This window comes from Anolis sagrei, chromosome 2 (assembly GCF_037176765.1).
Source record: "Anolis sagrei isolate rAnoSag1 chromosome 2, rAnoSag1.mat, whole genome shotgun sequence".
In the NCBI taxonomy this organism is placed as follows: Eukaryota; Metazoa; Chordata; class Lepidosauria; order Squamata; family Dactyloidae; genus Anolis; species Anolis sagrei.
Genome location: NC_090022.1, coordinates 142966380 through 142991909, shown reverse-complemented (window position 1 = coordinate 142991909; position 25530 = coordinate 142966380). Strand labels below are relative to the sequence as shown.

Below are 25530 nucleotides of genomic sequence, written 5' to 3'. Positions count from 1 at the left end.
CAGCACCATTTCTCTCTTAATTTTCTACTACATGCACACAAATTTAAGTTATAAAGTGAAAGTCTCGTTTTACACCCTTCTTTTGCACTGATGCTTTGAACATGTCCTAGAATAGTTGTTCTCATTACTCCCTTTCTCCTTTGGGAATCTTAGAAAAGCCATACAACCTCTCCCAGAAAAAGATAATAATAATAATAATAATAATAATAATAATAATAATACTTTATTTATATTTCGCTCTTATTCCGTCAATACAACCTCACAATTCTCTCTATATTGAAGAGGGTAAAGGCTAAATTGACTAAATCTATCCTGTAAAGATGGGGCGTGAGTCAGGGAGGAAAACACAGTATCCTTGGCTCTGGCTCTGTACAACAGTAGTTACCTCAAGTTTGTCCTGTTGATTAGAGTTCTTGCCTCCTCATATGTGATCCCAATTAAAGATTCCTTGTCAATAGAAACAAGCTGGTCTCCTGGTCTCAGTCGGCCATCCTAGCAAGAAGAATAAGAACCACATTTAGAAGTGGTTTTCACAATCATTTCAAAGACATCAACAAAAACTTCTTAAATCTATAAATCCCGAGGAAAGCCGAGTTATTCAATCTCTCCCACTGTATGAGAAATATCATTAGCTAGGATTGATTTCTTGAGGTGACAGACTTGGCCTTCTCTTTTTATACCCTGTCATAATGCAAATAGGGAGAGTGGCTGGGAAGGGGAAGACTGCTGCATACAGAGACCCTGTTGATGCTAGAGGCATTTTGCCTTTTGCTCTGCTTTCTCCCTACATGCCATGAGCAGGGGCTCCTTTTTACCCCGCTATATAATCCAGATGGCCAAAGCAGACAATCCACATTATCTGTCTTGAACTGGATTACACAAGTCTACACAGTATATAATCTACTTCAAAGCAGAATCTGGATTTTATATGGCAGTGTAAAAAGGGCCTATGTCTTCTTATTTTGCAGGGAGCTAATGAAGCTGCTGATAAGAAACAAGTCATACAACACACTCACGTGCACACACACAGACTGAGGAGCTGGGGGAAGCTACTATAGTGACATTTGTTTAAAATCAGGACAGTAAATAAAGAGTAACACTCAAAAAGCAGGGAAATTCCAGACAAAATCAATCAGGGCTAACTAACACCTCCCAACAAAGGATTCCCCCAGAGAGGAAGCAGCCAGGCTTTGAAGCTGCAAGGCAATTCAATGTTAATAGGGTGGCTAATTGCAACATTTACACTTGCCTCAGACAGACAAGAGTTCTTTCTCCCACCCTGGACATTCCACAAATATATAAACCTCACTTGCCTAATTTCCAACCTCACAACCTCTGAGGATGCCTGCGATAGATGTGGGGGAAACATCAGGAGAGAATGCTTCTGGAACATGGCCATAAAGATTGGAAAACTCTCAATAATCCAGAGATTCCAGCCATGAAAGCCTTCGACAAGACATTGTTTAAAAGCAGTTGATTAAAAGAACTCAGTAGAATTTACCAGCACTGAGTAGCTGGATTCTCCTATGATGGCAAGCATTTGCTTCAAGAGAAATGAATGTTTTGTAATGTATAAACTCATATGAACATAAACTAACTGTATATGCAAAGAAAGCAAACTATAATAGCAAAATTGCTATGTTTTTTTAAGAGTACACAGTGAAGCTTCCTCCCATTGGGTGTAAGATGGGAGCATTCTTGAGTGTTCTGTCCAAAGCAGAAAAAATCCTGGATAGACTGTATGTACATTCAAGAAGGGAATTCTAGCACAGCTGACATGTGAGGCATGGCAGGGGAGGTCTGTTATTACAAATACAATGCCTTTGTCTGCTTTTGTGACTACTACAATCTCCCCAAAAAGATGCACTGCATACATTTTCCCTTCTGAATATGTAGTCCAGTCTGGTAGCTCTGCTTTGGGCAACAGGCCAAATCCAGATAAGTAATTGTTACTTTCATACTCAAAAATGTATTTAATTGCAATGCAAGAGAAAAGAAGTGGGATTGTTGGAACTCCTACTTCATATTGTAGAATATTGATAGAAGCCCCTGGTGGTGTGATGCTTTAAACTCTTGTGCCAGCAAGACTGAAGACTGACAGGTTGGAAGTTCGAATCTGGAGAGAGTGCAGATGAGCTCCCTCTCTTAGCTCCAGCTCCCCATGCAGGGACATGAGAGAAGTCGCCCACAAAGATTGTAAAACATCAAATCATCTGAGCATCCCCTAGGCAATGTCCTTGCAGATGGCCAATTCTCTCACACCAGAAGCGATTTGCTGTTTCTCAAGTCACTCATGGCACAAAAAAACCCCTTGATATTTAAGGCAGGTGTTCAGAAATATATTAAATGAAGTTGCTGGGTTGTTAGGCTTTCTGCACACTAATAAATGGAAAAGCTACAGAAGTGAGAGGATGAAAGGAAAAACAAACGAATATGGAAGGAATATGAAATGTAGAAATATGGATCACCATCACCTGGCAGTACTAGATGTACTAGCAAGGAGATAGCACTACTATCTAGATAGATTGCGTTAATGCTATAGAGCTGGGATTTTTTAAAATAGTACAGATCAGGGAGATGTCAGAGGAATTTCACTGGGCACAAAATTGGACACAGATGGTAGTTTTGTTTTAGAATTAAGCCACAGACAGTCTGTGAGAAGTTTCTGTACCAGTTAATCCTGCTCTGAGCTGGATTAATTTGTATCAGAGAGGTGGCGTGAGGGGTAAAGGAATTGGTTGCAACAGCTCTGCGGGCAAATTTGGTGAAAATTTGGACCAGAAACCAGCAAATAAGGGATTTTACACTGATAATTTAGGGACCTTTCTTCAACTGACCCTCTACTGACACTCTCAAGGTATGCTGGATTACAAGTTTCATCACCGTAGAGAGTGGGAGAGGTTGAAGGTTGGATATAGGGCACAAAGAGATCAGTTCGGTGCCATCTGAGGTCAATTCACTTATGAAAACAGAAATATAAGCAAGTAGCAAACAAGGTCCTTTATCCTGATTTAGGGACACTCCTTCAACCTCACAATCTCGCTGTATGTTGGACCACAAATTGCATCACTTCAGACAATGAAAGAGACTGAAGGTTGGATACAGGGTACGGCGAGATCAGTTCAGTACCATCTGAGGTCAACTCACTTATAAAAATGCAGAAAGAAACAGGAAGGGAAGGAGGCACTTATGAAACTCTTTTCCTCTGGTTTGATGTCTTGTGCAGAAAAGTGTACTAACTATGTGTTTAAACACAGTAAAACTATTTCTACCAATTATTGATGTATTTGCCAACAGCATCCTCTCTCTCTCTCTCTCTCTCTCTCTATATATATATATATCTCGATACATCCGTTAGTCTGTTCCTCAAGTTGCTAATACAGATTGCATTGCATCTTTAGAAGCTGGTGTATAACTTCCACTACTGTATAACTGAACCAGAGCATCTGTTTTGCTCTTTAATATTCCCTTTTTACAAAATGAAAATGCTTCTTTTTATTTGCCAAATGAATCTTGAGACAAGCAACAATGCTGACCTCTGGTGGCAAACATAATATTCCATATTTGAAACTAGATCACAGAAAAAAAATCCCTGTCTAATCTAATATTATTGAGATATATATTTAAAAATCTATAATTTAAGGATAATTCAAGACAATTTTCTTCAGATCAATATATTTTGAGAACAGAAATTTAAAGTTTTCTCTAACAAGCCACATATGTTACTGATAGGTTCTAACGGTTGGTCCTCCGTACCCAGTTTCAAGCATTCACAGACTCGAGATTTCACACATTAAAAAATACTTTCACATGATGAAAATATTTTTTTTTAATCCAAAAGGCAAATCATAATTTTGCCATGTTATGTAAGTGACACCATTTTGTTACGCTATAGTATAGTAAAATATATAATGGGATTTGAACACCCAGAATGTTGGTATTCATGAAGATCCAGGAACCAAGTCCAACCAGATACCAAGGGACCACCTGCATACAACATGCAGACAAAGTTCACTTCCAATAACAGCAAATAAATGAAGTATCTTACATTCATCCATCAGTGTCCACATCCAACAGTAACCATGGGAAATGTAGTTCCCATGGTGCCAAAAGGAGCCCCTGGTGGCACAATGGGTTAAACACGTGTGCCGGCAGGACTGCTAATCAACAAGTCAGTGGTTTGAATTCAGGGTGAGCGGGTTGAGCTCCCTCTGTCAGCTCCAGCTCCCCGTGTGGAGACATGAGAGAAGCCTCCCACAAGGATGGTAAAACATTAAACACCTGGGTGTCCCCTGTGCAACGTCCTTGCAGACGACAAATTCCCTCACAACAGAAGCAACTTGCAGTTTCTCAAGTTACTCCTGACATGAAAAAATGCCAAATCTTCCTGCTAGAATGTTGCATTTCCTGTGGTTCCTGTCATTCATGGGGAATGCCAAAAAGAGCAGGCAACTAGATGTTTAGATCCTACACCTACCAGCATTCCATATTATTGACTACACCAACTAGGGTTAGGCCCCTTCTATACTTCCATATAATCCAGATTATCAAAGCAGATAACCCATGTTATCTGCTTTGTGCTGGATTATATATGTCTACACTGCCCTTTAATCCAGTACAAAACAGAAAATCTGGATTTTATATGGCAGTGTAGAAGGGGCCTCAGTTGCAGTCCAACAACATCTGAAGGACCGCATAGATCCTATCCCTACTGCACAGATTCAGAAGGTTCTTCCATGTAGCCTCCACATCGTGAAATTCAAGAAAGAGAAGGAGTAAGAGCAGTTGTTCTCAACTTGTGTGTCCCCAGATGTTGTGGTCTTCAACTCCCTGAAATCCTAACAGCTGGTAAACTAGCTGGGATTTCTGGGAGTTGTAGGCCAAAACACCTGGAGACCCACAGGTTGAGAACCACAGATTCAGGAAGAGGATGGAGATATTTGATGTATGCTGAGATTCGCTGACCCTATCATACTCTCAGTGACATCATTTGGGAGACCGACAAGGTCCAAACTAACATTAAATCATTTTGTTCTTTAATGTAAATGACATAATTTTACTTCTGAACAGATTACAAACAATTAAATATTATTTAACTGACATAATTTTACTTCTGAACAGATTACAGTTAAATATTATTTAATATTAATTAATCTTTAGTCTTTAATTTAAATTACTTCATTCTACTTTAAGGCAGATTAGAAAACAGTAAGTATTATTTTCTAAGTAAAATTAACTGATTTTAATCCTGTACTTTAAGTTACATCATTTTACTTTAGCATGATTACAAACAATTCAGTGTTATTAACTAATATTAAATACTTTTCATTCTGCAATCTGAGTTTTTTTTTACTTTACACTAATTTCAATTGGAGTGGCTGGGATTAACACATGGGGTTGAAAAGCAACTAAATACCAAGGGAAATATTTTAATAAAAAATGAAGCTAACATGCCTAATGTAGAATATAGCCTCATTTTTCTATCAACACATAATGGGGCTTGCTAACTGCATTTATATATCCTCACTGCCAATACCTGTGTTTGAATAATTTTGGTAGTGACAGGTATAGATGCATCCTGATGGTTTGGTTGGTGACAAGAACCTGATAAGTCATTTCATCTAATGTCTAGTAATAGTCAAACAGGCAACACACCACAAACCTAATTGGATTATTATGAAGAAAGGCTGTAACATGTCAATTTGCATTCTTCAACACACTGCTCCCAGTTCACCCGATTAATGATGCTCATAAAATGGAAAAAGTTTGCATCTGTTTCTTTATAATACTGCTTGGGTAAAAGGGATTCTACAGAAAACTGATAGGGAGCTGAGAAACTATTTTTGAAAAAGTAAGAGACTGAAGGGATCTTGTACTGAGAGGTCACGTCTCCAATTAGCGTAAGGAACAGTAAGGTTAGAATTCCTATCCAAATTGCACTGACACATGATTACTTTGCCAGTGACCTTTTGATATGATTCCTGTGCCTTATGGTTTTTTTATGCTATCGTTCTGTCACTGATGTTATTTGCGAAAATAAGGTTACCATGTATGTGTTCAGGTTCATAAATTATCTCTTGTGGATTTGGGCATCAAATAAACCCACTGATAAGGTTTAGCTAAAACAAACATTATTATTTTTAGCACCTATCATGATTTACTCTCTAGCCCGCTGAGTGGCAAATATAAAATTAGGGAAGTAGTGATGGCAAGGAGCAAATACGGGCATTTATGTCCCTCCAAATGATATTATCCTTCAGTCCACAAATTTCTAGCATTGGGTTACTTAACACTTTGCCTGAGCATTTAGAAATACAGTATCCAAAGAAAAAAGAGCCCCCGGTGGTGCAATGGGTTAAACCCTTGTGCCGGCTGATGCTGCTGATTAAAACGTCAGCAATTTGAATATGGGGAGCGGGGTGAGCTCCCATCTGTCAGCTCCAGCTTCTCATGTGGAGACATGAGAGAAGCCTCCCACAGTATGGTAAAGCCTCTAGGCATCCCCTGGGCAACGTCCTTGCATACGGCCAAGTCTCTCACACCAGAAGCGACTTGCAGTTTCTCAAGTCGCTCCTGACACACACACACACAAAATCTAAAGAAAAAGAAAAGCTGTCACAATTACCAAGGGAACAGGAACACAATAAATATAAGTATTCTCATTGTGAATGATTTTCAATCTCTCTCTCTCTCAATCTTATGCTCTCTCCAATGCTAGAAATATAAGAATTGAAGGAAAATTTCATTTTCAGATGTGGATTTTTGATGGGGGAGAGCAAGAATGCTTTCATTTGGTCATCCATTTAGTATATCTTTGGTGCATTTTCTATTTCAGATTGAACCAACCCATTCTTAGTGATTCCCTGAATCCAGCTGGATAGTAATTTGTATAAAACTCAAGTAGAAAATGTAGAATAACTTGAAAGAAAGTAGCCATTCCAGAAGCATTTGCATTAGTGTAGGATCCCAGACAATAGCATGTGTGGCATAAAGCAGATTTTAAAAAGCCCTCCTAATTAAATCTAAAATAATGTGTGGCTTCCAAATTCCAAAATTTGGAGGATCCCTAGTTCAAGCCCTGTTGGCACTGGTAAGACTTCATTAGAACACGGTATTCAGTTCTAGGCACAACAATTGTAGAAGCATCACAACATTTTGAAATGCTTTACAGAGATATTCAATGGGACATATTAACATAGATTAGGAAGACTGATCCATTTAGGATACAGAAAGGTCCAGAAAAAAATTGATATGTTGTTATTTTCAAGTATTTAAGCATTTTATGGTAAAGAATGGGTGGAATTCATTTTTTAACTACTTTGCAGAAGTACAACTGCTTTGACAAAAGCAGGAAAACAAGGAGGGGAGGAATAAAATCCACATAACATACACACTAAGTTCATGGCATGTACAGAAAGGGAAGGACTTAACACTGCCACTTATAAAGCCTATGGTCATAAGCACTGCTAATTTTAACGTCTTTGAAATGTGGTCCTGGCTTCGCATACTAAGAAGGAAGAGAGAGTTGGCATGGTGTGACAGGAAAGGGTAGACACAGTTCACTGGTAATGCTCAGTTTGGTATTTCACAGTCAGTATGTGATCTGAGGCCAACCCTGTGTGACCTGAGACCAGCCACTACTCCTTTTATCCCCATACCTTGTCACAGATCTAGCCCACTTCCCAGCTCTCATGTTCTTAAGGGAAATGCAATAATGGAAAGGATAAAATATGAGCAAAAGCCATGAGTTGCAATGGGTTTTGCCAATGTCCATGGCTGAAATAAACACTGCTGTATATACTCATGCATATCAATCTCGTGTAAGTCCAGGGCAGGTTTGGGGGACAAAATCATAGATTTTAATATTGTTCATGGATCAGTTGAGCATCTTTCTATGGAGAGAGAAAAGCACCCTATACTGCCTCAGGGGGACAGTTGCCCCTATTCACCATTTCTCAGCCATTCAAAAAGGTCAGAAGCAGCATCATAGCAGAGATAGTAGAGCAGTGGTTCTCAACCAGTGGGTCCCCAGGTGTTTTGGCCTACAACTACCAGAAATCCCAGCCAGTTTCCCAGCTGTTAGGATTTCTGGGAGTTGAAGGCCAAAACATCTGGGGACCCACAGGTTGAGAACCACTGTTCTAGATTCCCCATGCAATTCTATAGCATGCTTTCACCAGAAACTGTGTTGGACAACCTATTTATGCCCAAATATGTGCCCTAGGTCCTGCAGCATGAATCACTGTATGCTTCTAAATGAAATAATTCATTCAATAGAGTTCACAATTACTTGCAGTTTTGTGTACCCATGTAGAGTACAAAAACACATTCGCCATGTATACTGGGATCATACTGCAAGTGCTAACAACCTGTCTGGAAAAATAAACAAGAGAAACCTAACAAAAGGTCCCCTTATTACTTTTGATGTACACCATTGCATGTCAGAGCAAATCAATCTCAGGTTTCAAACAGACTTAAAACCACCGAGCAGCTACTAAATTATCATTCCTCAATGTGCTGCTTGGGAAGGACAGTTGTATTATATAATACAGGGAGGGCTGCACCCGTCTCCAGGCAGACTACAAGAGGAAAAGGACTAAGGAGAACAAGGCTTCTCCGGCAGCCCCTTATCTACCTTGTGACAATCACCTCCAGGAATAACTTCCAGAATATACACCAAGGGCCCTTCATTCTTGTTAATGCCTCCTACAATGTTCAAGCCGAGGCCTGTTCCCTTGGAAACTGTGATAATCTGAAACGCGCTGTCACTAGACAAGAAGAGAAAACAAAGTTAGCTTCAAAAGGTCAGTGACTCAGGGAGAAAAAAATCATAAAAAATCCCACAAAGACCAGCTTGCAGAAGACATCTCAAAAGGCAAGATTTGACAACTGGTCATTCTCAGAGGCTTAAATATGAATCTGGAGCTGCCCTCTCCTTTCAGATCGAACGGTGTCAGGTTTTGCAACCAGAAAAATTAATCAGTCCTGCACAAATGGAAGCTTTCAGAGAGGGACCTGTGGAGTTCTGCTCTCATCAAGACAAATCTGTTTCTGTGGGCTACTGCAGAATCCATTTTACAGTTTGCCTTCACTATGCAAGCAGTCGAATGGAGATATCTTTGAATCCATTTCTTCCTATGGATGCCCACTGGCAGATGGTTTCTAGAGTTATTAATCAATAAATAATGTGCAGCAATTTCATCTGTGCCTCTTTGGTGGATTTTTTATAGGAAAGAAAAAGGCAGAGGAAGCAATGGGGAAAAGCAAGTTTTAAGAAGTTACAATGGGAAGCATTCAAATTGCACTGTAGTTGGAACCAACTCATCTTGAAGCTCCTGCACACATTAAAAAGTGAACGCTGCAAATCTGTATTGGTATAAATGCCAAAAAAATTGTGATAGCACACAACCACCATCCTTCTACAGGGAAAATATGTTTGATATATGTCTCTTCAGAGAGCTCTGTGAATTGGCAAACTTAGTCCCTCTACTGTGGTAACCATTACAGAAGTATCTACCTGCTTCAAAGAAGACCTAGTTGCAAAGGAACAGTGATTATATATTTCTAATTTCTTTTCCAGAATTATGAAACTGAAGAAAACAAAGAGAAAGAGCTTTTATACTAAGCATGGGTAAAGGTATTTCAGGTACCCTCCAGGTATTTCAGGCTTCAACTCCCAGAATTCCTAATAGTTGGTAAACTGGCTGGGATTTCTGAGAGTTGAAGTCCAAAAATCCTGGAGGGCCAAAGTTTGCCCGTGCCTGCTTTATACCTATGAATGCTAGTGTTCTGGTTAAGAGATATCAAGCCAGGAGCTTAATCATGGTATCCTTCTGCCCCAAGGCTGACTCTTTTGTGCAATAATGTATACTGTTTCAAATGCTTATTCATGTTTTATTGATTGTATATAATGTTTATATTTGTCCCTTTTCTGCCAGCCTGGCAATTTGAAAACATGCAAATGTGATTAGATCAATAGGTACCACTTCTGTGGGAAGGTAATGGCGCTCCATGCAGTCATGCCAGTCACATGACCTTGGAGGTGTCTATGGACGCCGGCTCTTCAGCTTAGAAATGGGGATGAGAACCAACCCCCAGAGTCAGATAAAACTAGACTTCATGTCAAAAGAAAACCTCTACCTTTATTTTTATTGGTCCCTTTGATGTTTTTGATTTTGTATTGTATTTTAACATATTGGAAGCCGCTTTGGGTCCCTTTGGGGGAGAAAATAATATTATTTTGAAAAAAGAGAAAAAAAAGGATTAAGTCTGGGGAAGTGGGAGGGGGAAGATACAGACAAGACCCCCAGGGGAGATAACAGTCAGCATCTCCAGGCAAAAAATAATCAAACAACAGGAGACTGGAAATAGTTTTTCTGAGATTGGATTCACACTGCCATATAATGCAGCTCCAGAATGCAGATCAGCTGCCTTGAACTGGATTGTATGGCAATGAAGTGTCATATAATCCAGTTTAATGCAGTTAAGCTGTATTTTGGAACTGCATTATATGACAATGTAGATCCACCTTGAGTATCTGGAGAAGTGCCGCCTAGTCAAAATGAATAATACTGGGCTAGATGGACAAAAAGCCTACCCTCATTAAAAAGTAGGTTCCTGTAGATTAGAGGTGAGGACTAAATTCAGCTCTCCTGAAGTCCCAATCCTGCTTTCTAGGCTTCCCCACATTGCTTCATTACAGCACCATGATTTTTTGGCTTCCAATTTTTTATATTAGTTTGTTTCCATGTTAAACTACTGAAGTGCCTCTTCAGTGGCTTAGGTTATTGGGAATAAGAGTCAAAGCTAAAATGCTAAATGATATTTTTGCCATAACCTTGCTTTGGCCCTGCCCATTATCAGAATTTAGTCTTCAAGAACTTCTCTCAAAATGAATTTAGTCTTTGGACTGAAAGAGGCTTCCCATCTTTGCAACAGGAATTGAGAAAAACACATGATTTATGGTAAAATATTATGTGGCAAACTATAGAAAATGACCCCATAGCCAGCAAGCATCCAGAGTGAATTCATACTTGGAGTTGTACCCATCTGCAGAGAAACAGCACATGAAGCAGGAATTTAAAGAAATGTCATTGTGATGACTTTCTTTCAGGTTTGGTTAATTATAGTACAACACAAACAAGAAAGCTCCTGAAATAACATTTTACGGTTTGTCCCTGTAAATATTGTTGATTCCCTCTAATTCCTGTGAGTGACAGATCTATTAAAAAGTCCTGAAATTTACTTTGTGGTGCCTTGAACAGGAGTTGCCATAGCTGATTTTCCGTGATGTTTTGTATCTTTCGGATGCAATAACTGAGGACTTGTTGACCTTGAAGATGATGCGGAAGAGAAACTGTCACTAACTTTTAAGAAAGGAGAAGACAAGACAAATGAGTATACGTTTTCTATAAAAGCTAGCTAATTTAATACAACATACATTTTTTAGGGCTGACTCACTTATCACGCATAGAATGTCATAAATCTGTGTCACCAGCTAAAACATAATAACCTGAAAGCAAATTTGTTCTATTCTAAATCCCAAATTTATAGCACTTCAAAGAATGAGACAAGATACTGAAAATTATTCAAACCTAGAAGTCTCCTATTCACTGTGTTCCCATTCCTTTGGTGCCTTTCCTTGGATATCCAACTGTACTCTAAATCTTCTGTATAATCTAAAATCCAGAATACATTGTGTTCTGAGCATTTTGGATAAGGAATACTAAACCCAAACAATGCAGAGATCCCGATGTTATAATCTAAAACCACAGAGATTATGAGGCTTGAAATAACCTGATAACATAAGGAGCTATTTGGGGTCTTTAGGAATGAAGTGGAGACCCTGGTGGCACAATGAGTTAACTCCATCTGCCAACAGGACTACTGGCCGAAAGGTCAGTGGTTTGAATCTGGGGAATAGGGTGAGCTCCCATATGTCAGCTCCAGCTTCTCATGCAGGGACATTAGAGAAGCCTCCCAGAGGATGGTAAAAAATCCATCCCCTGGGCAACATCCTTGCAGATGTCCAATTCTCTCACACGAGAAGCGACTTGCAGTTTCTCAAGTCGCTCCTGACACAGAAAAAAAGTAGCAAAGTAGCTCTGAGCAGTTGTATTGAATGAGCTTATTTCCCCCTCTGCTAGCTATGATCATAATGTAATAGCCACTCTTAAGCACTGATCACTTGAGACAGCTTGAGGGTTCATGGAGCGTAAAACGTTCTCGAATTGACAAGGTTAGAGAATCAGGACATTCTCAAACCATCTGGGATCTGACGCTGCTTTGTCATATGTGAATGAACCCCTAGGGGGCAACACCACTCTTCTCTCTTGCTGAGCTCTGTAAAAAGAAAAATAAGAAGAGAGAAAGAAATCTCCAAAAGATTTTCAAAGTCTTGATTGAACAGGGATGTTCCTTCTGTCCATCAAACATCAACCCACACATAAAATTTGGGTTAAAGGTCAACCTTCCAATTCATGCAAGTATCTCTAAGCACTCTTAAATATTAATGGAGGCCATCAGGCCGCTGAGCATACTATTCTCTCGTGTTGAATACTGAAGACACAATCAGCAACTCACCAGTTAGCATTTGTGTGGGGGAATTCCTGGAAGAGCTTGCATTGCTGTGCGGGTTGAGCCTCTCCATCAGATCTAGGAACTCTTTTCTGAAATCAAAACCCAGATGCAGAGTATATCACATATATCACATATTCAAAACTTCAGATGGTATTCCTTTGAGAAATCACAGAAACATATTGTTCGAGGACCCCAAAAGGACCATCTAGCCCAGGCATGGGCAAACTTCGGCCCTCCAGGCATTTTGGACTGCAACTTCCGCAATTCCTAACAGCTGGAGGAAGGCTGAAGTTTGGCCAGGACTGATCTAGCCCAACCCCCCTCCCCCCGCCATGCTAGAATCAAAGCACTTCTGACAGATGGCTATCCAACCTCTAGAGGAGGAGATTCCATCACACTCCCAGGTAGCACAGTCCACTGTTGAATAGCTTTTACTCTCAGGAAGTTTTCCCTAAAGTTTTGGTGGAATTTCTTTTTCTGGAGTTTGAATCAATTTCTCCATGTCTCCAGAGCAAACAAGCTTGCCCTCTACTCAATATGACACCCTTTCAAATATTTAAATGTGGCTATAGTGTCTTCTCTCAACCTTCTCTTCTTCAGACTAAACATGCCCAGGTCCCTCAGCAGCTCCTCATACAGCTCCATTTTGGTCACTCTTTTCTGAACACGTTCCAGCTTGTCAATATACTTCTGTGCCTCAAAACTAGTTTTCCACGTGAGGTCTGATCAAAACAGAATAGCGTAGTACCATTACTTCCCTGATTGAAAACTCCTAAATGCCAAATGATGCTGCTTAGAATTACATTGGCTGTTTTAGCTGCTGCATTACAGTTTTGGCATATGTTCAATTTGTGGTCTACTAAGACTCCTATATCCCTTTCACACATTCTGTTGTCAAGCCAGATATTACTCATTCTGTGTTTTCCATAGGATTTCTATAGTAATTTTACAGATTTAATTTTGCAACAAAACTGTGTAAGTAAGAGATGGAAAACTATACTTATAAAGCTTTAAATAAGAGGTTGCTAGACATTTTAGAACTACAGCCCCCATCAGCACTATCGAGAAAAGCTACAGTAAGGGATGACTGAGAGCTACAGTCCAGCCATGAGTGGAAGGCCTAGTAATTGTCACCTCTGTTTTAATCTGTATCTTAATAGAAAGCAAATGTGCCCTTTAAAACGGTGTTGCCTTGAGCAATAATTTCCTTCCAAATGGTCTGGATTTCAATTGCCAGAAATCTTTTCAAAAAGTGTTGGCTGGAGCAGTAATTCTCTTCCAAATGACATGGATTTTAATTGCCAGAAACCTCAGTCATCATGATCTTGAGTATGGTTCTGAAAGCCGAAAACCTCTGAAGGGCCAAATGGAGATTACTATATATTGTTTAGACTCAATTCAAGACTTACCAATAAGATTTCTATCCCACTTCTCCATACATGCTAATTGGTTCACAAGTAAAACAAACAAATCTATAACCCCTCCAAATCGCATAAATATGGGAAATAAATATAACAGATAGATTTTTATTAAAAATTAATATGTGGTTTTGTTTTTCTTTCAGACACATAAATGAATTAGCCAATCATGGGATAAAGACCACATTCCAGTCGTTCTTTAAATGTCTGTAAGTCTAACCACTGTGAGGGCTTCACTGCAAATCCCCTTCTATGATGACAGCGTCACATCCAGTAGTGGTGCACTCATATGCTTGTTTACTTAAAAGTAGGTTCAATGAATTCACTGAATTCAATGAGGTTTGCTTCCATCTAAATTGGTACAAGAAAGGAATGCTAGAGAACCATTCTCAGCTCGAGTGCCAAATTCCAATTTGGGAAAGCTCTGCAGAGATCATAATACAATACAGTACAATAAGTAAAACACATATGCATATAAAACACCAAGCAAAACTCAATAAATCTGTACTCATCAACCAATGGTGGTAAGCTGCTGCAAACATGGCCAGGCTGTAAATAACAGGACAAGGGAATGGGATAAGTGCAGAGCTGTGGTGTGTAACCTAGAGCACAATAAGTAACCTCCTGCCTCTAATGCCCATTTTAAAAACCAAGAAGCAAAACTCAGGGACATTTGACATTCCAGAGAAAGCCCCATTTTTGAGGGAAGGCAGAGAAAAAGGGAGCAATCACAGTGTACATTTCCAAGATGACAGGCCGAAAAACGGAGCTACGATGTGATCTATCTTCTCTCCTGTGTATATCAGCTTGCTCTGATGGTATTTATTAATAGATCAAAATGATGAGACCAAACCAGGATGCATGGCAGAAAAATGGGTTATGTTCTGCCAAAGCAAAATACAATTTAAATTAGTGTGTGTGTGTAAAAACAGTAGGGATTGATATTTAAGAACACAATAGGGATTGAAGACTTTCAGTCAAGAAAAAAAATTGTCATTGGCAAAGTAATGTGGTCTTCCAGAAAAGCTCTGCGGACTAGGCAGATGGCGTCTACTGGTCGGATGAGGACCATGAGCCAGCAAGTCCCCTTTCCAGAAGACTGGGTCATAGTCCCTGTCCAGCTATTACTTGGATCTGATCTCCGCAAACAGAAGGATCCCCAGCATTATTTTCCTTGGTGATATGAGCAAGGGAGGAGCTCATTAAGATATTTAAAATGCCCAGAACATATAGGTCTTTATAAATGTGCATCGAAGGTATTAGACATCACACAATAGGATGGCTACAATAAACCTATCCTGGTCCTCTTTATACAAGTCCAAGAGAATTTAGCAAGGGGGAATCTAATTATCTACCCAGTCGAATTTGAGTGGAACGATGGAAAGCACTGATGGGTTTTAATTATTCAAGATGGTTAGAGAAAACTAGGTCAGCACTCCATGGCTGAAAGCAGATTTTAAAAGGACCTAATATCTGTGCAATGACAACAGAAGAGACCAGACTTCAGAGAAAGCAATTTGTCTGTAGCTAGCAATTAAAAAATAAAAGGAACCCCAGTGCTATATAAAATGTAACAGGAAGTGAGTAGAATTTTCCTTTTGACAACTGGCTGGCAGTCAACATTTTCCTACTGCTACAGAAGCTCTAAAAAGTATTTTGATGCAGCCTTCATTATAGGGATGAATAAAATCAAGCTCTTTAGTTGAAAATTTTCCCTATTTCCACCACCTGTTCTAGGATTGAGATATGCCTTCAGATCTATATGGGATGTCTTTGCCGTGACAAGTTCTTCTGAAAGAGCAGTTATGCAAAGAGAAAGAGAAGAACCCACAGAAATCACTACTCAATAAGAATAAATGCAATGTGTCTTCTTTCCTAATGTTAAGGATGCTTTAAACATTCTGCAGAATACCTTGTAGAGAGAAAGGGAATTCAATTTTTTGAGAGTCAAGGAAAGTCCTCCTTTTGCTAAATGAAAAGCAGTAATAGATAGGGTAAAATAAGATGAGCAAAGATAATTGCCATGAGTTTTGCCAATGTCTGTGGCTGATATTAACATTGTATATCACAGGAACGGAGAAACCTAACATTTACTTACTTTGCTTCTTCATCTCTGGCAATCAGTAAAGATACATGTGTGCTTGCTGATGCCGTTCGCAAGAGGTCAACAGCTCTGTGAAGTTAGAAAAAAAACTTGACTGTATTAATTTTCTTCACAGGCCATAATCCCATCTATACAATGTTGCTTTAATGAACAAAAACACATCCAAGCCTACAATTAATATTACTGCTGGTTCATTAAAGTTCAGCCTGAGGAACCTTTCCGTGAAGCACCTCCTATTGAAAACCATGCTATGTTCAATTATCAAACTTGTTTAAATCAGTGGTGGGAAAGGAAACACCTTTTTATGTTGAAACAGTGAAACATGGATTTATATAGCATGAACCTTTAATGAAATATCAGTAATAGAAAATCAAAGAAGCTCTGGGAACAACTGGACTTAGATCTGCTACACTTAGGTTCAAGTTTGAAACTGAAGTGCATCTCAACGGGTGACCATGAAAACAAATATGGAACAACCTTTGCTTCGTAGACCACTCTATAAGAACTCTTATCTTTTTCCATTTTTTTAAAAAAACCTTCTGATTGAATAAGGACAGTGCTCAATTATTACTAATTGAGAGGAGACATGATAGCCATGTATAAATATGTGAGGGGAAGTCATAGGGTGGAAGGAGCAGGCTTGTTTTTTGCCACCCTGGAGCCTAGGAACCGGAGTAATGGCTTCAAACTACAGGAAAGGAGATTCCACCTGAACATGAGGAAGAACTTCCTGATTGTAAGAGCTGTTCAGCAATGGAACTCTCTGCCCTGGAGTGTGGTGGAGGCTCCTTCTTTGGAGGCTTTTAAAGAGAGGCTGGATGGCGATCTGTCAAGGGTGCGATTTTCCTGCTTCTTGGCAAGGGGTTGGACTGGATGGCCCATGAGGTCTCTTCCAAATGCATGAGTTTATGATTCTATGACTCCTCCTGCCTGTGGGGAGAATTAATCCAACTAGCAGTGCTCTATTTGTGTTTTATTCAGCATAGTGTTTACTCTGGCTTTAGGGATCCTAACAAGCCAGCCATAAGCCAACAAACTGTGGTTTGGTTGCCTGGCCCTTTGGAAGTGAACAAGCCATAATTCCAGATTCACACATCACACTACACAAACCATGAAGAATTTGTTAAACGTAGGATAATGCAACACAAATTCTGTCATGTTGCAAAGGACTGCCACTCATGGTTCCTAGCATCCAAGTCATTTTTAGTTTTGGCAATACAAATTCTATCTCTTTTTCAAACACACCGCCCAACCACAGGTGTACACAACCCTCTCCATTCAGAGCCAGAACTGTGACATGATGACAGACTTTGCATTCTATAACTCTAAAAAATAATACAGCAGTCTCCAGGTTATGAACAGATAGCTTCTGTAGGTTTGTTCTTAAGTTGAATTTGTATGGAAGTCAGAACAGGGACATTTCTAAGTGCAACTCATACCATTTTTTTAATTATTATTTTTGGGTAGAACAGGGAACGGTCCCACCACCTACTCAAGCTCGCTTGATAGGAACATGAGAGAAGGTCTTTCTGGTGGTTGCTCCCAGACTGTGAAACTTCCTGCCAAGAGAGACCAGGATGTCCCCATCCCTGCTGGCCTTCGACAGGCAGGTCAAGACCTTCTTCTGCCAACAAGCATATGGGAAAGGGGAAGGGTCAGGATATGGGGAGGTTGGATGGGATTGGGGGGGCATGAATTTTAAAGCAAATTTAGTGTATTAACTGTATTTTAATTCTGTTTTTACCACACTGTTATTATTTAATCATTTTATAACTTTTGTATTGCATTTTTAAAACTTATATAGTGTGGATTGTTAACAACTCTGAGTACCAACGGGAAGAAAAGAGGGTTGTAAATAAAGATAATATTAACAACAACAACATAAGGTTTATTTTTCTGTCTGCGCCTGTTTAGAGGATTTAACTTCACTTTCTATCCCTATGACAATTAGATTTTGACAATTTTGGGTTGTGGATAATAATCTCCCAGAGAACATCTTGATGGCAAAGCTGATTAGGAGATGCTGATGAGCATTACCCAGAATGGAGCCTTCTCTAAGATCTGGATGTAGCTATGCTGAGGTTCAAATAACAAGTGAACCAATATTCCAATAACAAGTGAATCAAGTTCTATTCATGATGCATATTCCTCATCTACACGGGACATACTAAATACTGTGATTGGTGTCAAACTGCATTAATTCTACTGTGTAAGTGCACCCTCTGACATTGTGTATAGGCAGCTCTGAGGAAGTACTTTTGATGCTAAAGGAGTGCCATGTATCAATAATAGACTAGACCAGTTGTTCTCAACCTGTAGGGCCCCAGGTGTTTTGGCCTACAATTCCCAGAAATCCCAGGCAGTTTACAAACTGTTAGGATTTCCAGGAGTTGAAGACCAAAACATTTGAGGACCCACAGGTTGAGAACCACTGGACTAGATTATGGTAAGCAAACTAAGGCTTAATTCATACAAGATGGAGATGTGTCTGGTAAGACAAAAGACTTCTGGTCCCAAGCAATTTGAATAAATGTGCTGTCTAACATAAAATTTTGATTTTATGTTTTTAATAAATTTATTGTTTTTAACTCATGAAAATAAATTGGGTTTTTAACTGTGCAAGGGAAAAGGATGGGATACACTTTAAATACATGAATGAATGAATGCTGACATGGCCCTGTTGGTCATGTTTGCTTTTGTGTTTTCCAAATTACCATTTATTGATTCTCTTATAAAGAACTGTTACACTAAGAAATTTAACATGGTCTTCTCTGGATTTTGTTCATTTAGGAAGTTCAGCTGTTTAGCTCCATTATTGGAGAAAGCACTTGGGGAATCTCAGAGATATTTATTTTTCAATATTTGTAGCTGATTTGGAACAGGATTTTCTTTTCATAGCACAAAAATATTTAATTCTATCCATTCTGACCCATATTATGATTACATGTTTAAAACGTACCTTTCATTGGTCACACCAACTAGATTTTGACCATTGACTTCTAAAATCAGGTCACCAATAAGCAATCGACCTTAAAAGGAAGAGAGATTAAATGGTGAGCAGAAAAACAAACAACACTGATCTAAAAGAAAGACACTGCTTATTTAAGACATTTTCCTTATCAGTTTAGTTGTAAAGCAATGCCACGATTATTTCCAATACATGCTCAGCATTGCAGATTTCTCAGCTATGAAATTAGCAGTTTTCTGGCTGAGTTTTTAATGACTACCCTCACATCATTGCTACAGAACATCATAACATCTATGCTCTAATGCAATCTGTTGTTTTGTCTTGAGCCACAATATTTATGTCAAGACAATGAGGATTATTATGTGAACCTAATTGTGTGAAATGGATATTGCAAATCAGATGTTCTAAGTCACCAATAGAAAACAAACCAGTCATCTGATAACGAATTCCTCTGATAACTATGACAACTATTCCTAGATAACTATGCAAATAAATTGCTGCTTGTATTACAGAGACCAGGTTGATTGAAGCTGGTGGGCTCAACCTGTCCCAGATTTGTTGGTTTTGGTTCTCTGTTCAGCAGCAGGTGAGATCTGTAGAGTGGGAGGCAGAGTTGCAGTGGGATTTCATATCTCTGTCATCTGGTGTCTTGTCCCATAGTCTGCTAGGTTTCAACATGTATTTTGAAGGTAAGTGACCAAAACAGATTACCTCCCACCAATGGTCAACAATCTCCCTTTCTAAGTTGGTTGAATTGGCAGCTTTCTACACTGCCATATAAAATCCAGATTATCTGCTTTGAACTGGATTGTATGGCAGTGTAGACATATAATCCAGATCAAATAAGATAATGTGGACTATCTGCTTTGATAATCTGGATTATATGGCAGTGTAGAAGGGGTCTGAATCTGATTTAATAGAGCTCAATAGACAGCCAAAAACACTATAATTCTCTATTGCCACTGCATTTTCACAGTGCTGTAAAAAGTGCGCAGAAGCCTTTTATACTCTGGCCCACAAGAAGAGAATAAAGACCAGCTGTGAAGAATTTGCAGACAAAATCACTCAGAGCTGCACATCTCCTTTTTTACTCTTCTATATCACAATATCCAAATGATACCCAACCTCTTTTCATTTGATTCCAAGGAAGCCTTCTTGATATTGAAGCAACATTTATTGTCACTAATGAACAATATGAGAGCAAACAAATTGAAACTTAATCCAAAGAAGCCAGAAGCGCTCCCCAACAATCAAAAGGCAGATCTGGGAATAGAGGCTTTGTCTGCTCTGGATGGAGTTACGGCCCCTCTGCCCCTAAAATCTCAGGCCTGCTACTTAGGTGTTCTCCCAGATTTAAATCTGAGCATGGACACCAAGGTTTCAGCAGAGACTGGGAATACATTTGCATAGTTAAAACAAGTATGTCAACAGTGCCTAGTCCATGAGAAGTCAGATCTGGTTACAGTAGCAAATGCCTTGAATACATCCTCTTTGGACTATTGTATGTGATGCTGCTTTTGGAACGTCTTTTAAAATCTCAGAGGGCCCAAGATAGCCAGTATGCTAAGTGGAGCTAGTTATAGGGAGCATATACTGTAACTCACTTGTTAAAACAGCTTCAGTGGCAACCAGTCTGTTCCTTTAAAGTGTAGATCATGATTTATAAAGTCCAATATGATGTAGGTCCAGACTATATAAAAGGCCATATCTCCTGACATGAACCTACCCTTTTCTAATGGTCCAAATGGAGGACTTCCTCTTCATCCCACTACAGTCACATCTTCACCTGGTGAAGATGCAAGAGAGAGGGCCTTCTCAATGGCTGCTTCCACTCCCTGCTTTCCTTTTGTTTAAGACAACTTTTAGCAAGTAACAATACTTAATTTGTAACTTCTGTATATTTTTAAAAATAATGTATACAGTTTTGAATATGATGATTTTGAAAATGGTATTGTTGGGTTTTAATAGATTTATTTTGTGAACTACCTTGGGCACCACGTTGGGATGAATGGAAAAATAAATTTAAAAAATGATCTGGAGCCATAGGGATGCTATTTAACTCTTTCCTCAAATATTACTGTGTGTAAGCCAAAAGGATTGGATTCCTAAAAAGGTGTGGTAGGCATCGTCCCAAATCTTCTTTCACTATGCCTAATGTGAACGTATAATGAAAGATGAAAAAGAAAACTAAAAAGATAAAGTCATACACCAGCTTTTAGTATCAACACAGGCAACCAAGATAACACAAAAAGTGATTATTTACTGTCTACTGCAGCTGTCCCTCCTGGCAAGATCCTCTTTATGAAAATTCCAAAGTCTTCTTCAGAGTGCTCTCGGTAGCCTCCGATAATTTTAATGCCTGTTGAGCAAAGAAAAGAAACAAGAGATAAACAGATTATCCCCTCTCTTACAGCAAACATACTGATGCATTTGCTAAATACTTCTACAGAATCCATCTATGACAATGTAGACCCAGAAGGGACACAGCAGCAACACCTCCAGATTATTAAATGGAATGCATAATCTAATTACCTAATCCATTCTGGCAGTTGGAAAAGACAATACGGTGTATAGCTCGATTGATTCCATGGGGGCCCATAATAGTCCTTTTGAAAATGGAAAAGAGAATGTACATATCAGTATGGGTGCACTGTATGACAGCTGAGAAATCCTGTAAGTCTGAAGTTTGCCTTTCTCTGAATTACACAGTTCTTGGTGAAACATTACATTGATCCTAGGTGATTTATAGCAGCATAAACAATATATGTGCAGTATTAGCATAATCGTGGAGTAACACATTTAGTGGACCTGACAGCAATCTATATGCCTCTGTAGGCTAGTACATTGTGCACTAAAATATCTATACATTTATAGTTATGATTATGGTGCTTCACCTCATAAAAAAGATCTCAGGGCAGTTTAAAAATAGGTTTAAAACCAGTTAAACAGCTTAAAACAATAAAACAATATAATAAATACAAGCATATTTACATTTGAACATATTTGGATCAGCGCATAACGGAGGGAATTTTTAAAAAAATTCCGCTGGATTTCGCCCTTCCCTAATTATTTATCAGATCTCTTTACAGTGTTTACAGTGTTAAATAAAGAGTTTCAGAGAGTTTTAATGACTCTCCGTTTGTGCGTCCTGTCAATCAGCTGTGAGTCCATTTGGCAGCCCAATCAGCCGATCTGCTGTTTCGTGCTTTTTAAAAGTGACAGACATCAGCTGGAGCAGTCTCCATAGGACAGAGGGAAGGAAAACACGTGTTTTCTGGCAAGCAAGGTCACACAGACATGCGAAGATGCATATATTTCAGCCAGAAATTGGATCGTCTAGCCACCCTCCCATACCCATTTTGAATGGGAGCTCTCGTGATTATGGTACTGTTTCAATGAGGCCTAGGACAAACACCAAATATCCAGCGGACAAGTAAATGTATCTAGCAAGCAACAATACCATCATGCACAGTAACTACAGTACTCTTTCCCTAAGTCAGGTAAAGCACGTAGGGACCAGGAGCACTGAACCCCTGGCATCACCCCCCCCCCCCACCAAGAAAAGAAACAGAGCAGAATTGTTTCCTTAGCTGGAAGGAATGCAAAGGCACACTTTGCTATTTTCCACAGCTTTAACACAGTTCTGGTGATCTTTTAGGACATGCTCATTTCCACTCACTCTGTTAGCCATCTCCCTTTTTCATCTGCTCAAATCACTATGAAATATCTCCATCACACAACACCAACCTGTCAGCTCTTGTGGTGCTACCTCTGGAACTATTGAGCCCTGAATGCACTGAACTATTGAGCCCTGAATGCAAGGTACACTCCTGGTGCAAATTCTCCTAGAACTTCTGCGCTATCACTTCTAATCTTAAAAGCCAAGGAGATCACTGATGGTCCATGAAGAAAAGACCTCTGAAACACAGAATGTTATCAAGGGTTCCTTGGGGTTCCTTCTCGCAATCTCCTAGAAAATCAGGAAGATGCAAATCAGCCTGGATTGCTCCGAAGACAGGTACTAGCTAGCTTTCAGCATGACAGCTGACATGGTATAGTGCAGAACTTTCCAAACTTTTCATGCTGGTGACGTGCTTTTCAGACATGCATCTTTTCGCGGCACAGCAATTCAGGGTTACTAGCAAAGAAGAGGTTAAATTAATCCCTTATAAGAGTTCCATGCAATATATATATTTACTGTATATTATATAATATAGTATACAGGCTGTACAAGCAAGGTTTGGGAAAAAATCTTTACACTTCTTATGTATTGTAGTTGATTCTTGTGTAGTTTCCTCTATAGGTGTTCCATGTGGTTCATCTCAAACATCATTGTTAACAGATTTTCTTTTCTTAATTAGAAATTTATCCATTTTAGTTGTGATTATTGCAACTCAATCAACAAATTGTGCAAATAATAACAGTTATAACAGTTCCTACACTTCAACAGGACCAGACCTCAACTTCTGTAGTGATGAAACCTCTCTGAAGGTTTTAAACAGATATCAGATAGATATCCAGGGGTGCTTTGATCGTGTGTTCCTGCCTGGCGAAGGGGGTTGGACTACCATGAGCCTTCCACATTTGCAATGACTAAAGGTGAAGGAACTCTAAGTAGAAAGAGCTGAACAAAGGTCAGCTATTTTTCAAATCTGAAATAACACTTCTCTATACATTTCTAGGTCTTCCAGCAGATGCTAACCACAGAAATACACTGAAGACCTACAAGTGACTTGTTGGAACTTATTTTTTAGCTGAGTGTAGGGCAGTGACAGCAAATATAGTAATCCACAAATGTGCTTAACCCGCAAATGGGGTGGTACGAATGCATAGACATTTTTAAAATTAGGAGTTCATTGTCCAATCACTTTGAAGCATTTTTATCCAACTAATAAAAAAAGAATCTTATTATAACACTATTTTAAAGGGGAAACAATATATTGCCCAAAAAGAAACAACAAAGCCAATGTTCCCACTTCAGCTGGGATGCAACTGAGCCCCTACTGAGATCTTCAAGGCCCAATGTAGTTATGTGAGGAAGCGCCTTTGATATCAATGATATGATTCTTGAGATCCAGAGCACTCTACCTGAAATACTTAAAAAGTGACTATGAGGTTTGCTAATGCAACAAGAAAAATGTAAAGTTGCATTCTGTTAAGAATAATTTTATTTCTTACCCGCCTCTCCTAATGGCTCGAGGCAGGTTACAACACTGCTAAAACACATAATCACATAAACACATAATGTTTTGGTTTATGGTTATTGAAAATTATTAATTCAAAATTGTTGTGCTTTGTAGGTCATTCAGAGAACACTGCTTTTGGTATATAAATATAAACAGATAGATAAAACATTTCTTTGCTGAATAAAAGGCTACTTCAACTGAATACTTTCTGTCATTTCTGTCCCAAAAAATTCATTCAAGGTTTACAATAACAAGAGTTTAGTTTTTCCCGCTTTAATGGATTTCTGTGAGCCAAAAAGTCTCTATTTGTATCTAAATACAGTTGGAAGGAGGTTAGGATGAGAATTTCAGTACCAAAAATAAAAAATAATCATAGCAATTTATCATTTACTTATTTCTAATACTTATCACTAACTTCTTAGTATCCAATTAGCAGGGCACTCAAGAAGACTTGCAATAGTCAAACCAATATAAGTATAAGAATGAAAAAAACCAAACAAAACCAACCCGTACATTCTAAAGAACAAATCACTATGACAACAAACTTCCCTATTTAAATTTAAGAGGTAAGAATGATATAATATTGTTATTTCGTTACGTAAAAGACGGTAACAGACTAAAGTTTTGCAATGGTGCGAAGACCTCTTACATAACAGGCTTTAGACAGTTCGCCATGACCTAGAGTCTAACAATTTAGCCTACCAGTACAAGAGGGAAAGCCCATCAAAATGTTCTGGTTCTTTTTCATCCATTGGTGACAGCAGAGGCATTTCTACTAGATAGCTAACAGAAATAAGATAAAACCTTCTTTAAAGGCACTGAAACATTACGTAGCATAAAGCATGCAGACAGCACACTTTGCTTAACTAAAATTATCTCCGCAGACTGAAATGCGTGTCTCTTTCTAGTTAATCTTCTTTGAAATCCTGCATGTCACATGGGCTAATTCACCTATGACAGCCAAGTTTCCTTCACTGTAAAGTCTGAAGACATGAATTACAAGTATGTTAAAGATCAGCTGGCTTTCCCTTTAATTTTGAGCGTATAACCATGTCTGCTTGATAATAAGCTGAACCTCTTCCTCCCTCTCTCTCTTGTTATGTTAGAATTTACTTCTGTGTCAAGTACAACTTGCAGAAAACATGATGTCTATTTATCTGCCCCTTTCTTTTAAATTTGTTAAGTGTTTTTTCAGACTGTGTTATGTATACTCTGGATATATCATCTGTTACTATCCAGCTCTTAACCTCAAAATAATGATGTAAACATAACTTG

The 25530-nt window shown here is 38.9% G+C and overlaps 1 protein-coding gene across 4 annotated transcripts in view; it reads right to left on the bottom strand.

Moving 5' to 3' along the window:
- Nucleotides 1–25530, bottom strand: part of STXBP4 (syntaxin binding protein 4) — a 141859-nt gene that overhangs the window by 108834 nt on the left and 7495 nt on the right. For 2 of the 4 annotated variants that reach the window (XM_067463929.1, XM_060763996.2), the window contains exons 1-9: nucleotides 24958–25138; nucleotides 21602–21675; nucleotides 21333–21428; nucleotides 19061–19130; nucleotides 16096–16170; nucleotides 12583–12668; nucleotides 11246–11366; nucleotides 8636–8768; nucleotides 386–492 (exon numbers count right to left, since the gene is read on the bottom strand). In XM_067463929.1, the coding sequence (XP_067320030.1) occupies nucleotides 386–492; nucleotides 8636–8768; nucleotides 11246–11366; nucleotides 12583–12668; nucleotides 16096–16170; nucleotides 19061–19130; nucleotides 21333–21428; nucleotides 21602–21675; nucleotides 24958–25025 (830 nt within the window). In that variant the 5' untranslated portion in view covers nucleotides 25026–25138. Of the gene's footprint in view, nucleotides 1–385; nucleotides 493–8635; nucleotides 8769–11245; nucleotides 11367–12582; nucleotides 12669–16095; nucleotides 16171–19060; nucleotides 19131–21332; nucleotides 21429–21601; nucleotides 21676–24957; nucleotides 25139–25530 lie in introns of those variants that run through there. The other 2 variants (XM_067463931.1, XM_067463930.1) reach the window with 1 other exon arrangement.